Raw genomic sequence first — 15,529 nt, 5'->3', positions numbered from 1 at the left:
TGGGATCCGAGCGTCGTCTGCAACCTACACCACAGCTCACAACAACACCAGATCATTAACCCACTGAGCAAGGCCAAGAACCGAAGCCGCAACCTCATGGTTCCTAGTCGGATTCGTTAACCACTGCGCCACGATGGGAACTGTCTTTATTTTATATAATGGTATTTTTTCCATTATAGCTGGTTTACAGAGTTCTGTCATTTTTTCTACTGTACAGCATGATGAACCATTGTCTAACAATTTTTAATCATATAATTTTGCTTTGCAGACTTTCATTAAAAAAAACTCAACTGCACAATAAAAACTGTTTTGTCTCTGATTCAAGAGAAAATAAAGGAGTTCCCATTGTGGCTCAGCAGTAACAAACCCGACTAGTATCCATAAGGATACAGGTTTGATTCCTGTCCTCGCTCAGTGGGTGAAATATCCAGCATTGCCATGAGCTGTGATGTAGGTCTCAGACACAGCTTGGATCCTGCATTGCTGTGGATGTGGTGTAGGCTGGCAGCTGCAGCTCTGAATCGACCCCTAGCCTGGGAACTTCCATATGCTGTGCTAAAAAGACTAAATAAGTAAATAAATTAATTAATTAAATAAACTTACTAGGGAAAAGACCAGTAATTCAAAATCATTTTAGTCTTTTCCAAGACTCATCAGTCTCTGCCCCTCTCCATTTTTCTGCCTCAGCCTCCCACTCTCTCCACTGATCTCTCCTTCCACAGGCACATGCACACAGTGGACACCTGACAATTCTTGACAAGTCCCTCCAGACTATCAGATCTTCCAAACTAGAATCTTATCCTGACGCCACATCCCCAGGCTCCCAGTCTCCTCCCCTTGGCTTCATCCAAAGAGCCAGACAAAAAGGTGACTGCTAATAAAGCACCAGGGCAATTTCTGGGTTTGTAAGCTAAGGGCAGGTGGGCCATTAGTTAATTTGTTCTTTTTGAGATTTAACGGGAAGCGGAGCAAAGTTTTTGGCCAGGAAGTCAAGGAGAGACATGAATCTTTCTTCTTGCTCTTGACAGGTTAGCATTTATAAACTGTCTCCTAGTGCCTGGATCTTTCCAGTGCAGCAGCAAAAGACTTTGGAACTCTGCGCAAGTCAGCCTGAACCCCCAGAGCAGGGTTTAAAGACTAGAACTTACTCCCCCTCTTTTTTTTTTTTGGTGGTGCCCAGGGCATGCAGAAGTTCCTGAGCCAGGGATCAGAACCTGCACCCCAGCAGTGACACCACCAAATCCTTAACTGCTAGGCCACCAGGGGAACTCCTGGAGCTTACTTTTTGACACTAACTACAGCTCCAGGAACACATGCAGATTCCAGGCCAGTCTTTGGAGTAGGCCCTCTTCTGCCAAATCAAAGGCACAGATCAACTGCCAAAGGGGAAGAGAGGGGGTGGGGTTCCAACTGGCACTGCTGAAGGCTAAGGCCCAGGCCAAGTGTTCCAGGGAGGTGGGGGCTCCCAGCGGGGCTCCTCGAGTCCCCCGCCCCACCCCCCCCCACCGCGTGCTTCCCGGGTCACAAAGGCGGTTGCCAGGCGCCCGGTGGAGAAAAGATGCGGCCTGGAAACAGCGGCCGCCACTCTGGAGCGTGTGGCCCTCGGAGTTCAGCAGGTGAGTCCCTGGCCCGGATGGTGGGACCGGCCTGGGCTCTCACCACCACCTCCGCTAGCCCTCTGTCCCCGCCCCCGGGTAGGGACCCCCGGGGACAGCCCACTCTCCTGGCCTGAAGGGGAAGCCTTCCCCACTCAGGGCAGCTCCAGCCCCTTGGGATCGCAGTTCACCGTTCACAAGAACCTCAGGGGTACTTAGACGCTGTCTTCCACTTTCCCAGATGGGGAAATCAGGATGGGGGTCCTCGGAGGGGGACTGGTACCAAGGGGAAGACTTTTTAGCCAGAACCAGGTGTTCCCCATTTGGGAGCTACTAGAGCAGCTTGAACAGACTTCCTAGGTTCAATCCGTCCTGGAGTGAATGATGGTGACTTCTGGAAGGTGGGAGTGGGGGTGTGAAATATCTTTATTTGAACCTTGTGACAAAGTGGTAGAAAGACCTGGGGTCAGAAGCCCTCTCTCATCCCATGTTGGTTCTGCTGAGTATTTAGGCTGGACATTTGATAAAGCCTTGTCCCCCTGCCCTGTTGCCTCTTAAGAGACAAAGGAGGAAAGGCTCCTGGGATTATGATCACATACTCAGAGGAGTTAACACCCTCCTCCACTGTGCCTTGGTGGTGTACCAGAGCAGTCCTGAGTTTAGGATCATAATAACAAGCATTAGAAGCCTTTCAAAGGCTGTTTAGAATATGTAACTATCCCTCTGATGTCAATTTCTCATCCAAAGGCAGCTGGAGATATTTGAAGAAAGTATGTACATGGGCCTAAACAGATCAGGAGAAACATACCAGTTGGAGGAAATCAACAAGTCTCCTTTATACCAGCCATGGTCAGGGGGAGGTCTTCTGGTTTGAAACACCACCAATAATACTCTTTAAAAAACGAACTCTAGGAGTTCCTGTTGTGGCACAGTGGTTAACGAATCCGACTAGGAACCATGAGGTTGCGGGTTCGGTCCCTGCCCTTGCCCAGTGGGTTAACGATCCGGCGTTGCTGTGAGCTGTGGTGTAGGTTGCAGACGCAGCTCGGATCCCGCGTTGCTGTGGCTCTGGCGTAGGCCGGTGGCTACAGCTCTGATTCGACCCCTAGCCTGGGAACCTCCATATGCCGTGGGAGCGGCCCAAAGAAATAGCAAAAAAAAAAAAAAGACAAAAAAAAGGGTTAAAAACCTATCTTCAGAGGCTTGTGAACCTTGGTTTAATAATGTTTTAGAACCCATAACAGTTGCCAGATTCAGTTCTTGTTACTATCCTCTAATGTCCCTATAAAGCATTACTAGCATCCTGACATCTACTGGGATCTGTTTTTTGAGAAATATAGAGTAAATTAAAGTCAATGATGAGACAGAGATGTGAATTTGAACAGCCATACCCTCACCAAAAGCATGCTAGGGAAATTCCATGTTCTGATTCCTCTCCTCTAGGACTGTCAATGGCAGGATACCAGCTCTGGTCACCATGGACCCCGCTGGACGAAAGCTTCCAGTGGCTGCGGCACACAACGCCTACACCTTCTTCTAAGCACCCTTTTAGGGCTTCCCCCTGCTTCCCACATACCCCTTCTGATCTTGAAGTGCAGCTGTGCTTTCAAGAGGTCACTCTAGTCCTAGACAGCCCATTCCTGGAGCCTGGGGTGAGTCCCAAGTTGCCCTGTCACACATCGGAGCTCCGAACCATGAACAACAAGAAAGCACTGGTTAGGAAGCCCCAGCCTGTCCGCCTCAGTGGAGTGGATTCTGTCTTTGGCAGGGTCATCACGGCTCAGCCGCCAAAATGGACTGGGACCTTCAGAGTTTCAGACAAGTCAGCCTTTTGCAAAATCATCAGCCAGGAGCACCAGTGGCCCACTGGACTTAAGGAGCCTCAGATTCAGATGACAGTGACCATGTGCAAACAGATGCTGCGCTCCATCCTCCTGCTGTATGCGACATACAAGAAGTGTACCTTTGCCTTGCAACACTCCAGGTAAAGGGTCCCCATCTGATCCCTGTTCCTCACACCACGCCTTCTACTACGTGTCTGAAGCTTACATAGACCTGTCTGTGAAAAGGAAACCATGTTCGCCCTGGCCATCTATCTTTTCGGTCAAGCAGTGACAATTCAGGAACTTCTCTCCTCCCTTCCCCTCCAAAAATGGGCCAGAGCAAGGGAGACCATTTCCACTATAAAGCTGAACGACAATTTAAAAGAGAGTCAAACTAGCAATGACATATACATGTGATAAAGAACCATTAAACCATATGTACCAATGAGCCTACTGTGAACTCATTTCAACAGTGAATACCACAATGCACTGGGAAAACAAAGTGTCAAGGAAAGAGATTACCAATTTCCATGTACATGAAATGAGGGGGTCAAAAATCTACAGTTAAAAAATCCCCCAAACCAAAACAAAATCTATATGTGGATCAAGGGTTAATGTTAAAAACAAATAACCTCCCCCACCAAAACAACATAAAAATCTAGCCAGCCACACCCTAATGCTACCAGAGAGTACAAATGTGGGTAGAAATATTAACAAACATTAAATACTATTTACAGCCTGGCAAGAAAGCACTGAAGAAGCAGCAGCACTAAAACTGGGCTTTTTGGCAGAAGACATGAAGAGTTCCCCATTTTAGCTGAAGTGTTCTCCTAATATTCTACTTGCATTTTTGTAACCAGATTATAGGTATAACTCAGAATAATGTGGAAATAAACTATATATAAAGTTAACATGAGTTTGATGTTGTCTTCTTCTTTTTCCTGTATCCATCTACATGACCACCATAAATGTAAAAAGCAGCCGAATATTTCTTATGACTTAAAATAATTCCTCAGTTCTCCAAAAAGATCACAAATATCTTCTCAGATAAGATGGTCCTTGTAATAGAGAACTTGTGATTTTAAGTAGCAGAACTGATGATTACACCAGTGTCCATCATTTCAAACCCCAATTCGATTCTACCTAATCCCTGAGTGATGAAGCAAATCCGAAAAGAGGAATGAGGTAGCTGAGGCGGAACTTAAAATGTACTTTACTTGTAAAACTAGTACAAGCCTAAATTCTAGAATAAATCAAAGAGCTTCAAACTAGCTCCCAAAGCCCAGAATCTTAACTACTTAGCAGCAGAGCACTGCCATGTTCACCCAAATTGACAGGTAACCGCTACGTTTGCACTCTGAGCCAAGGTCCTTGTTAGTAGAGAATCCATGAAAGAAACAAGTGGATTCAATGAAGCTTCCTCTTTAAAGACAAAATAGAATGCTTCCAGTAAGAAAGGCACACAGCAGATTTCAAATCCGAACACAAAGTGGCAAGACGCTGGCAGAGATGGGGAGGGAGGAGCAGACTTTCTGTGGTCTAATCGGAGTCATTATCACTCTCTTCACTCTCCTGCTCCTGTTCTCCATCACTTGCTTCAACTTCACCATCCTAAGGGACAAAGGATAAGTATTTTAGGTCATCTGGGAGACCCCACGACTTGCAATACTGCTCCCACAGCATATATGACTCTATAGTATCACTGTTAAAACCAATGGCTGACAGGTTTTAAACCATTCTTTTGAGAAATGAATCCAAGGCTCTCCCATTCTTCTTGTCTCATAGCCCCTAAGCCAAGATGATGGAGGGAGCCATTTTGATGCTGACTTATGCCATTCTGCAACCCAAACAAAAATGCACAACTTTTAAAATTTTTTTTGTCTTTTTAGGGCCGTACCCATGGCATATGCCAACTCCCAGGCTAGAGGTTGAATCGGAGCTGTAGCTGCCGACCTATGCCACAGCCACAGCAATGCAGGATCCAAGGTATATCTGAGATCTATGCCACAGCTCACAGCAATGCCCGTTCACATTAACCCATTGAGCAAGGCCAGGGAGCAAACATGCAACCTCGTGGTTCCTAGTCAGATTTGTTTCTGCTGTGCCACAACAGGAATTCCAAAAAATGCACAATATTTAAATAAGCCATGGCCCTCCAGCTCTACTGCATGCATGTAACATAGGAACAAAATGGTCATTCAACAGAATGAAATGTTTGTTAAATTAAAAATCCAATTGGAATCCAGCTAAAATTCTCTCTGGTCTGTAACTCTAATCTGGGAAGTTTGCTTAGGACAAAGTACTGAACTAGTAGGATACTGTCTGCTTCAAACTTTTTTGAGAACAAAAGAGGTATATTGGAAAAAAAAAAAAAAAACCATGTAATAAAATAATTCTTCATACTAAATGATCTTTCTGCATCAGCCTCAAATTGCAGTGCAAACTGCATCCATAGCAGTGGTTCTTAAATCTGAGCTTCTCTGCATCCATGATCCACCTGAATTGTAACAAACTTTCATAAATACATTTTTCTTTAGCTTTCTTTAAAGTCTCAAAAGCAGTGGTTGTAACCCAGAACCGGATAAGGGCTCCTCCTCTGATCTTAAGTCTTCAGCGATGGCAGCTTTTGATTCTGTGCTTTCGCTTTCACATTTCCGTTTTATATATTCAAACAGCATGTTTAAATGGTTTAAACCATTCTTCTCAACACTCAAGGAATACTCTGACCTTTTCTTATCTCCCCTTGAAAATTTCAGAGAGGAATTCAGGGAAAATATGGGGCTACAATGGAAGGGAGTGTTCAACTGTGTAACACATGCCACAACTTGAGATACTCAAGAGGAATTACAATATTGTGCAGGAAGCGTTTTTTGGAGGGAATGGAGATGGGTAGAGAAGTATGTGATTATAAACTCAGGCAGGGAAAGTTCTGTGTTCTCTACCAAGTCAGGATAATGAACAGGATGCAGCCATCAGAGCCACCAGTGCCTTCTGCAAACATACCTCTGCTGCTTTGCTCTTGGAGACCTGGGATGCTGTGTCTTCCTCACTCTCTTCGGCTGTGCTCTCCTGGGAATTCTGGGATATAATCTCTTCACCCTGAGTGTGATGGGCCAAGACAAATTATGGGTTATTATGATCACATTTGGAGTCTCAAGGGGAGAAAGGCTTAGTTTACAGGCAAGGCAAAGGCATTCAGTCCTTCAAATACGGTCAAACGTGGACAGCAACCTGTGATCCAGCACCTTGAGAATAACCTAGGTTTCTGAGATGCTTGTGTTTCTGATACAATATGTAGTTTTACAGAAGGTTCATCTTTGTATCCTAATATACTAGATTTACAAAGCCAGAATAAATTGCTGACTCTTTCAGTTAAATGCTGAATATGGTTTTATAATTTCCCAAATACCTTAAGATTTATGAGCAGGCAGTGCCAACACACCAACCACAGATGGCCATGCAGAGGCTGAAGGCTAGTATATTTGAGTGGTTTAAGAACATCAAATCTGGATCAGGGAGTTCCCGTTGTGGCACAGTGGTTAACGAATCCGACTAGGAACCATGAGATTGTGGGTTCGGTCCCTGCCCTTGCTCAGTGGGTTAACGATCCGGCGTTGCCGTGAGCTGTGGTGTAGGTTGCAGACGCCAGTTGCTGTGGCTCTAGCGTAGGCCGGCGGCTACAGCTCCGATTCGACCCCTAACCTGGGAACCTCCATATGCCGAGGGAGCGGCCCAAGAAATAGCAAAAAAACAAACAAACAAACAAACAAAAAAAGGATCAGGACTGTGTGAACTCAAACTTTGGTCTGTTCACTTATTGCTGAATGACTTTAGGTGTTACTTAATTTCTCCCAGCTTGATTTTTCTCATGGAAACAATAGTATCCACCTCATAAGGTTGCCATGAAGCAAGGAAAGCAATTCTCTGGGATGCTATTCTTTTCATATAAAACATCGTATAACTCAGATACTGTAAGCACGAATGAGAAGGGCTTGGATTCTAACTGAAAAATGCTGCAACTCCAAAATAGTAGTATGAGAAACACAAAAATTCAGTCTGATGACTGAAAGAATTAAATGCTCGTTTGTTAAAATAAGCCAGAGAGGAGTTCCCATCGTGGCGCAGCAGAAACGAATCCGACTAGGAACCATGAGGTTGTGGGTTTGATCCCTGGCCTCACTCAGTGGGTTAAGGATCTGGCCTTGCTGTGAGCTATGGTGTAGGTCAAAGACAAGGCTTGGATACCAAATTGCAGTGGCTGTGGCATAGGCCTGCAGCTGTAGCTCTGATTCACTCCCTAGCCTGGGAACCTCCATATGCCGCAGATGTGGCCCTAAAAAAAATAAAATAAAAATTAGCCAGAGAATAATTTTAGAAATAAGACTGGTTTTGGGAGGAACACAAAAAAAATAACTGAACGACAACAAAAAAAATAGTTTTAATATTCCCTCAGTGGGCCCTAGGGTCCCCCTCTAGCTGTAGAAAGAGATTTTTTTTTTTTGGATGGGTTTTTTTTTTCTTTTTTTGTTTTTTAGGGCCACACCTGCAGCATACGGAAGTTCCCAGGCCAGGGGTTGAATTGGAGCTATAGCTGTCGGCCTATACCACCACAGCCACATGGGATCTAAGCTGTGTCTGTGACCTACACCACAGCTCATGGCAATGCCTGATCCCCGACCCACCAAGCAAGGCCAGGGACTGAACCTGCATCCTCATGGATATTAGTCACATTCGTTTCTGCTGTGCCACAACTGGAACTCCCAGAAAGTGGCTTACTAATCTGGCTCTGTGTCTGAGGCCTTTTTTTATACCAAAGGGCTGTTGTGGTGCCTTCACTTCCTGGGATGAGGAGTATGGCCTACAACCATTGCCTATGAGCAATGCTCCCCAACTTGAAGAGCTAAAGAGTCACAGACTGGAGTTCCCGTCGTGGCACAGTGGTTAACGAATCCGACTAGGAACCATGAGGTTGCGGGTTCGGTCCCTGCCCTTGCTCAGTGGGTTAACAATCCGGCATTGCCGTGAGCTGTGGTGTAGGTTGCAGACACGGCTCGGATCCCGCGTTGCTGTGGCTCTGGTGTAGGCCAGCGGCTACAGCTCCGATTCGACCCCTAGCCTGGGAACCTCCATATGCCGCGGAAGCGGCCCAAAGAAATAGCAAAAAGACAAAAAACAAACAAACAAATCAAAAAAAAAAAAAAAAAAGAGTCACAGACTAAGAGAAAAGCAACTGAGTATGGAGAGAGCAGTGCTGGGGTGACCTCCCTTCCACACTTCCCATCACTCTCACAAGGCATGGGAGTAGGAGACCACCATTGGGTTACCTGCAAGTCCCGGTTTTTGAGATTGCCCAGCCAGAAAGCCTCTCTGCAACTGTTGAGGGTAAGCATAGCTTTCACTCTGCAGACTAACAGCTCCAGGGTCTTTTTGAGCAAAGGCACATGTTTGGTGAGTTTTGTGTCCTGGTGAATCTGAATGAAAACAAACACACCCAACTCATTTGGATTTATCATCATGCTTTCACATCTCCAATATAGCGACTCTTGAATTCCTGACACTTGAACATTGAACAAGAGCATAGGCCAGAGACATATTTCATCAAATAGCAGAAGCTTTGCAGAATATTCTGAAGAGAATGGCAGCTGTCCTTCAAGCTAAAAGAGCCTAGAAGACACACCACCGACACCTCTCGTTTCCTCAAAACATCTTATTGACCAATTATCAATTACCTTATCTAAAAAAAAAATTCCTTTTTTTTTTTTTTTTTCAGGGCCACATCTGCAGCATAAAGAAGTGCCTGGGCTAGGGGTCGAATCAGAGATGCAGCTGCCAGCCTACACCACAGCCATGTGGCATCCAAGCCACATCTGCGACCTATGCTGCAGATTGTGGCAACACTGGACCCTTAACCTATTGAGAGAGGCCTGTGATTGAACCCACATCCTCATGGATACTAGTCAGGTTCTTAATCTGCTAAGCCACGATGGGAACTCCAATTTACCTAAAATATGCCTGAACATATATGATAGTAAACAACAGACAGTATCCTTTTTTAGCTGAGAGGCCTTAAAATCCCACTATTCAACATCTTGAGAAGTCAGAACCAGGGGAGGAAGTGCACAACAGGAACTGGGTGGGAGAACCACGGGTTTGCCAGTGACTATAGAACTCCATGGTTCTGTGTTCCCTCAGATAAAAAGTGACAATGGTTCAGTGGTAGGCTTCAAATCGAAAAGTCCTTGAAAGCTAAAATGTTCTCATAGGAGACAAATGTGTTCCTTGGCAAGTGAACAGTACAGATGAACAGCCCTAAACACAGCTGCTTTTGGAACTACCTCTTTATTTCCAGAAGAATCATCACTGACATAACATTCTCCTGCCCAGAGAGCTTTGTAGCCATTACACACCCACCAACATTCTCTCTCTCTCACCAAAGAAGACCTTCTAGAGGAAATAGGGCTACGGAGCTTGAATCAAATTTCAGATGCAGAAATTCCCCTCTAGTTGATTGCCCAATCTCAGCCAGCAACTGGGACTGACAATGCTGAATAAACTTCCTTTGGACAGACACAGTCCCAGAAATAAAGGGGGTGAAAAAGGAAGAAGGAGCTGCTGGAACCCATGGATCTCTAAACAGCAATGGCAGATTAAGCCAATGATGACCTGCTCTCCCTCTTACCTTGGAATGCCCACACAGGTGATGAAGCAATCTCGTGTTCAACTGGAAGGTTTCCAATAAACTCAGAACATCTTCCTAGAACCAACAACATGCATCAGTGCCAAATGAATTTTTTGTTTGTTTGTTTGTTTTTTAGAGCCACACCTGTGGCATGTGGAAGTTCCCAGGCTAAGGGTCGAATCAGAGCTACAGCTGCTGGCCTACACCACAGCCACAGCAACACAGAATCCGAGCCAAGTCTGTGACCTACACCACAACTCACGGCAATGCCGGTTCCTTAACCCACTGAGCGAGGCCAGGGATCGAACCTGCATCCTCATGGATGCTAATCAGATTCGTTAACCACAGAGCCACGATGGGAACGCCATCATTTCATTTTAAGTGCAAGAAATTCTTTCAGTTAAGGGTTCCAAAGAATCCTGCAGGTTCCAGCCACATATGGATAATCACCTTTCCTTTATTAAATTTACTTACAATATAAGTTTCAGGTGTACAACACAGCAATTCACAATTTTTACAGATGGTACTGGATAATTATCTTAATTTGCCCCTCAAACAGGAGGAGTGCTTGCTGGCCGTCCTCTCCTTTCCCTTTCTGAGCTATAAGGGACCAGGCAAATATTGTTTTTTTACAAAGTTCAATTTGCTAAATATGTGTGAGAGATTGTCATCTCTGTTTCTATCCTTATTTCACTACTCTAGCCCTGGGTCCTACTCAGCTAAAAAAAACTCTTTAAGATTGTCTTTTATAATGGCAAAGTTTACAACAAAAGTGAGTTTGGTTTTTCCCCCCCCTAAATTCTTGAGACCAGACCTAGAGAAGCACATGGGAATAAGCAAATGACCCCCTAATATGTGAGGTCCTGGGAGTGCAGTAGCACAATAAACTCAAGCTAAAAGGAACAGCCATCCTCAGATGTGGAGGAGAAGCAGGAAGGTGGAATATTCAGTTCTCTGTGGGCATCTCTGGGGATGGCTGAAGTGACCAGAGGTACCTAAGTAGATCTGTGACTAAGAACCTGGGCAAGGGGACTGCTCCCATGCCAGACCAGAAGTCTCCATGGACACATCCTCTGAACAACTGTACAGAGCAAGTCTTTGCTGCTGCTCAGTTCTTACCCTGTGTTTTCTAAAACTGAAGTCTAGGAGCGGCATACACTGCTTCAGAAATGCTTCCACAAAGAGACGTCCATACTGAAAAAGAGAAGACAAACATTGGTGATGACCTCTAGCTGAGGTCCTTCACCTGAAAGGCCCCTGCCTGAGGCAGCATTGCATTACCCAGACCAGGGGATTTCTTTTCTTATTTTTATATATAAAAAATAAATGGAGAAGGGTTCAAAAGGTTAACTTGGAGAATGTAGCTTAACATAAAAAAACTAATGGACTTGCTAACTAAGCCCCAGAATTAGGCAGACTTAACTACCCCAGACACAGCTGATGCACAGGGGTGTTGCTCAGCTTGAGAATGAGGGCTCAGAGAAACAGAAGGGAACCCCAGCTCCCTGAGGACAACTTACTCTCAAGAGGATTAAGCTGGGAAGAGCTGAGGAAACACAGGACCAAGTGCCAAACTTCCCAATAAGATAAATCACTCCCCTTCTCACCACATCCCACACTGGGCCCAGGGTGGAGAATAAAGAGGAAGAGAGACATCAGGAGATAACACAAAAGGGGCGCCATCCACTTGGAAGGAACTGTCAGTGGTGGGTTAGAAGCAGTGTCCCTACAGCCTTCCCTAGCTCTTAACCCACTGGGTTTACCATCAAATCTAGCACTGACCCAGGATATCGCCCTGGCAGAGGAGTTCAGTAGACACCAGAACACCAGCTCTCTGAGTCCTCTTCCCATGGGCTCTGTGAAGAGGAGTCACCCACTCCTCCTCCCTATCTGTTGCCTGGGAAATAGCAGCAGGAAGGGACTAATGCTCCCGAAGCCAGGCTACACCACAGCAAATTGCTGTTGCTGCGGGATCTGAGCCTTGCCTGCAGCTCACAGGAACACTGGATTCTTAACCCACTGAGGCCAGGGATCGAACCAGTGTCCTCGTGGATACTAGTTGGGTTTGTTACTGCTGAGCCACAACGGGAACTCCCACTCCTAGTTTTAAGATAAAGTTCTCAAACTCACAGGAAAACCGGCTTCTCTCATCATCCAGCTAGTATGGGAAAACACATCCATAGTCTGCTCTAGACTACCTGAGGGCACAGATCCTGGAGAGTCTGGGTTGTGGGCAAGGTATTAAGCAACTCCTCTCAGCTGAGGTCCTCACTAGAGAGATCTACAGGAAGAATAAACACTAAAGAGGGCCTAGTCTGTTGCTTACCTTCAAACATATGTGCAGAACAGGACGACTATCAAACACCTGGAGAGATGAAAGACAAGAAACCAAAGCTGAGGTCTGACCCACAGTGCAAAGCATAGCTCTGAGTGTTGCAGAGATATCAAAAATGAAGAAGAGGGAGTTCCCATTGTGGTGCGGCAGAAACAAATCCAACTAGGAATCATGAGGATGCAAGTTCAATCCCTGGCCTTGCTCAGTGGGTTAAGGATCTGGCGTTGCCATGAGCTGTGGTGTAGGTTGCAAACATGGCTCAGATTTGGCATTGCTGTGGCTGTGGTGTAGGCCAGCATTTATAGCCTCCCATTAGACTCCTAGCCTGGGATCCTCCATATGTTGCGGGTACGGCCCTAAAAAAAAAAAGAAAAGGAAAATGAAGAAGATGTATCAACATGTCAACAAATTGATTACAAAGCAGAATAAAGTAATCACTGTAACTAAGGAAGAGGAGGGAAGAGTAGAACAAGGAGTGTTAGGAACATGGCGCCAAGAGACCCAAACCTTGATCTGAAGCCTTAAGAAAGAGTGGGTGAGAGGCACAAAGGGAGAGAACAACTTTCTAAGCTGGAGGAACAGCCTGAGCAAAATCATGGATCGAGGGGAGCACACAGTGTGTGTGAGGGATAAAGAGGTGTTCAGGGTTGCAAGAGGAAGACAGTGGGGAATGTGCTCAGACCCAGGGCAGGGGCATGACATGGGGAAGGAGCCATTAAACAGTAAGTATTGCAATGCAGATGGAAAAAAGGAAGGCAGAGAAGGAAAAGATGCTGCTCAGGAAGGTAGGAAGGGTTCTTCAGGAGGGGTGGGGCACAGAGAGGAAGACAGGGGAAGCAAGTCCCTGAGGACAGGCTGGGAAAAGAGCTGGGAGGCCCGTTTTGGAAGGCAAGCCCCTTAGTGGTTCCTACAGTTAGCCAGTGAGATGGAGTCAGGAGCCTCCCCACTCACCTTTATCAGGTTGATGAGGATACTGAAGTCTCGAACAGCCATGTTCCAGTAGAGGAGCTTCTCTTCATGAATCTGTGGGCAGCCAAATATAAGGCACCTCTGAATCACAGCCAAATACTTCTCTTACTGTACTCTCGGACTACCCAGCTATTCAGAGATTTAAACCAATTATTCTCCAAAGGAGTTACAGCAACAAGTGTACCCACAAGATGGTTCTGAGGTTGACATGTATATGGTAACATTAGGGTACCTTATAGAGACCTTCTAAAAGGTGACTCTTCTTCAGTAATTTCTAAGTAGGAAAAAACCTCTGGCCATAAGATCTTCTGGCTTCTCTGATCCCTACGCCAGCCCTTGCTCCCAGCAGGCTAACTCTGTTTTGGTTAGCAGACTGCTGAGGCCCAGTACCACAGCATCTCAAAGAGGCATGCTAGCCTCATGCCAGCTCACAAGCTGCAGTTGGGACCATCAGGCTGCAAAGACATTTTTTTCCCAGACTAGGTCTATGGAGTCCAGACTTACCCTTGGACAGTAGCCAGAGGACACTGAGCCCAATCCTCACTTTCAGTCAAGGGAAAGGAAATCAAACCAGGAGTTCTTTGAATAAGATTCTGGATCTCAGTAACTCAAAGGAAATAACTTAGGAGAAACTGGACCAAAGAGTAGAAGAACCAGCAGCTTCCAAGTAAGCCAGAGTCTAACTCCTGGGCTGGGAATACCTGACTCACCTGCTGCGAGTCTGCTGCTGTTGCAACCTGAAGACCCTTCACTGTCTTCTCTAGTTCAGCCATCATCACACGGAAGAAAATGACAAAGGTGTGCCTAGAGGAGAAAAGCATGATGCCCACATAATGATGCACTGGTTAGAAAGAACATCTGGGGAGGAGCCAGGGCCCCAAAAGTCATTTCCCTTCTCTGAATGTCCTTTCACTCAGGTCCACTCTGCGAGGATGGGAGAGTGAGACGCATTTAGAAATAAGCCAAGGAGAGGGCCTGTGAAACAATGAGATTAACTTCATGAAGGGAAAGAGTGGTGGTAGAGAGAGGGCAGGGAGGTGGTGGTGAGAGGATCCGAGTTACTCCCTGTTCCACTTGTACTTTACTATCTGCACACACCTAAGCAAGCTCCTCTCTTATGCTCCTTTTCTTCTTAAGGAAAATAAGGGTGATGACATCTACCAAAGGCTCGTCAGAAGGACCAAACAGATCAAGAATGTAAGACCACACAAGTGTCAGATAACCACTGCCCTTAAGAGACACAGGATTAGACACAACAATCACTTTGTCCTTTGGAAAAAATAATCTCACATGAAAGTGCTGATAGATGTTTGCTGATTAATGGAATTCCCGTTGTTGCTCAGCAGTAACAAACCCGATCAGTATCCATGAGGACACAGGTTCAATCCCTGGCCTTGATCAGTGGGTTTGGGATCTGGCATTGCCATGAGCTGTGGTGTAGGTCGCAGACGCAGCTTGGATCCTGCGTTGCTGGGGCTGTGGCATAGACTAGCAGCTGTAGCTCCGATTCAACCCCTAGCCTGGAAACTTCTATGTGCTGCGGGTGGGGCCCTAAAAAGCCAAAAAAAAAAGTTTGGTGACTAAGTATCCAGAGCCCCTGAAGACTATGACTACTGATGATTCATTCCTCAATAAGTACTTCCACATGGGGTGGCTGAGAGCCCCTTGGAGAGAGTGTGCACTAGACATTCTATGTGTTTATGTGTTGAATAAATGAATGGACCCACCCCGTTATCAGAACTAGATGAAGAGTGAGATAGTTATTTGGAAACTATATACATTAGACAGTGTGACTTTAACCTAGGGAAAGAACTAGAGGAGAGCAAGCTCTTACCTGGTGAGTGTAGGGAATGTGGAGGAAGAGGCATCTTTGGTAGGAGAGTTGATCAATTCTGGGACACCAACCCCAGCAATCTCTTCTATGGCCTTCAGGACACTGTCTGTGTGCTCCAGGTAGATGCTGCATTGCCAGTCATAGGAGTATAAACATATATTATAGAATTCCTAAATCGAGATTTCATCCTTGAGCCATTACTAGGTAGTAAGCTTTTAAAAAAACTATCTGCATTTATTTTTAACAAGGTAAAGATTCCAGATACTTGTCCAGAGGTAAAGGAAATGATGTCTC

At 45.7% G+C, this 15,529-nt stretch overlaps 2 protein-coding genes across 2 annotated transcripts in view; one reads left to right on the top strand and one right to left on the bottom strand.

Annotated features, from left to right (window-relative positions):
- The first annotated feature begins 1,413 nt into the window (after nt 1-1,413).
- On the top strand, nt 1,414-3,863 carry FANCD2OS (FANCD2 opposite strand). The gene is made up of 2 exons (XM_047780679.1): nt 1,414-1,616; nt 3,039-3,863. The coding sequence occupies exons 1-2, from the start codon at nt 1,559-1,561 to the stop codon at nt 3,581-3,583; spliced, it is 603 nt and encodes a 200-aa protein (XP_047636635.1). The 5' UTR covers nt 1,414-1,558; the 3' UTR covers nt 3,584-3,863.
- Nucleotides 3,864-4,608: 745 nt separating this feature from the next.
- FANCD2 (FA complementation group D2) overlaps nt 4,609-15,529 on the bottom strand; it is a 65,110-nt gene continuing 54,189 nt past the window's right edge. Inside the window, exons 36-44 of the mRNA XM_047780651.1 lie at nt 15,236-15,361; nt 14,112-14,205; nt 13,384-13,455; nt 12,424-12,462; nt 11,217-11,291; nt 10,098-10,172; nt 8,743-8,889; nt 6,422-6,517; nt 4,609-5,029 (exon numbers count right to left, since the gene is read on the bottom strand). Of these exons, the coding sequence (XP_047636607.1) occupies nt 4,958-5,029; nt 6,422-6,517; nt 8,743-8,889; nt 10,098-10,172; nt 11,217-11,291; nt 12,424-12,462; nt 13,384-13,455; nt 14,112-14,205; nt 15,236-15,361 (796 nt within the window). The 3' untranslated portion in view covers nt 4,609-4,957. The remainder of the gene's footprint in view (nt 5,030-6,421; nt 6,518-8,742; nt 8,890-10,097; nt 10,173-11,216; nt 11,292-12,423; nt 12,463-13,383; nt 13,456-14,111; nt 14,206-15,235; nt 15,362-15,529) is intronic.

Source organism: Phacochoerus africanus, chromosome 1, assembly GCF_016906955.1.
Source record: "Phacochoerus africanus isolate WHEZ1 chromosome 1, ROS_Pafr_v1, whole genome shotgun sequence".
In the NCBI taxonomy this organism is placed as follows: domain Eukaryota; kingdom Metazoa; phylum Chordata; class Mammalia; order Artiodactyla; family Suidae; genus Phacochoerus; species Phacochoerus africanus.
The sequence above is the reverse complement of the archived record's forward strand: the minus strand, read 5'-3'. Positions and strand labels throughout refer to the sequence as shown.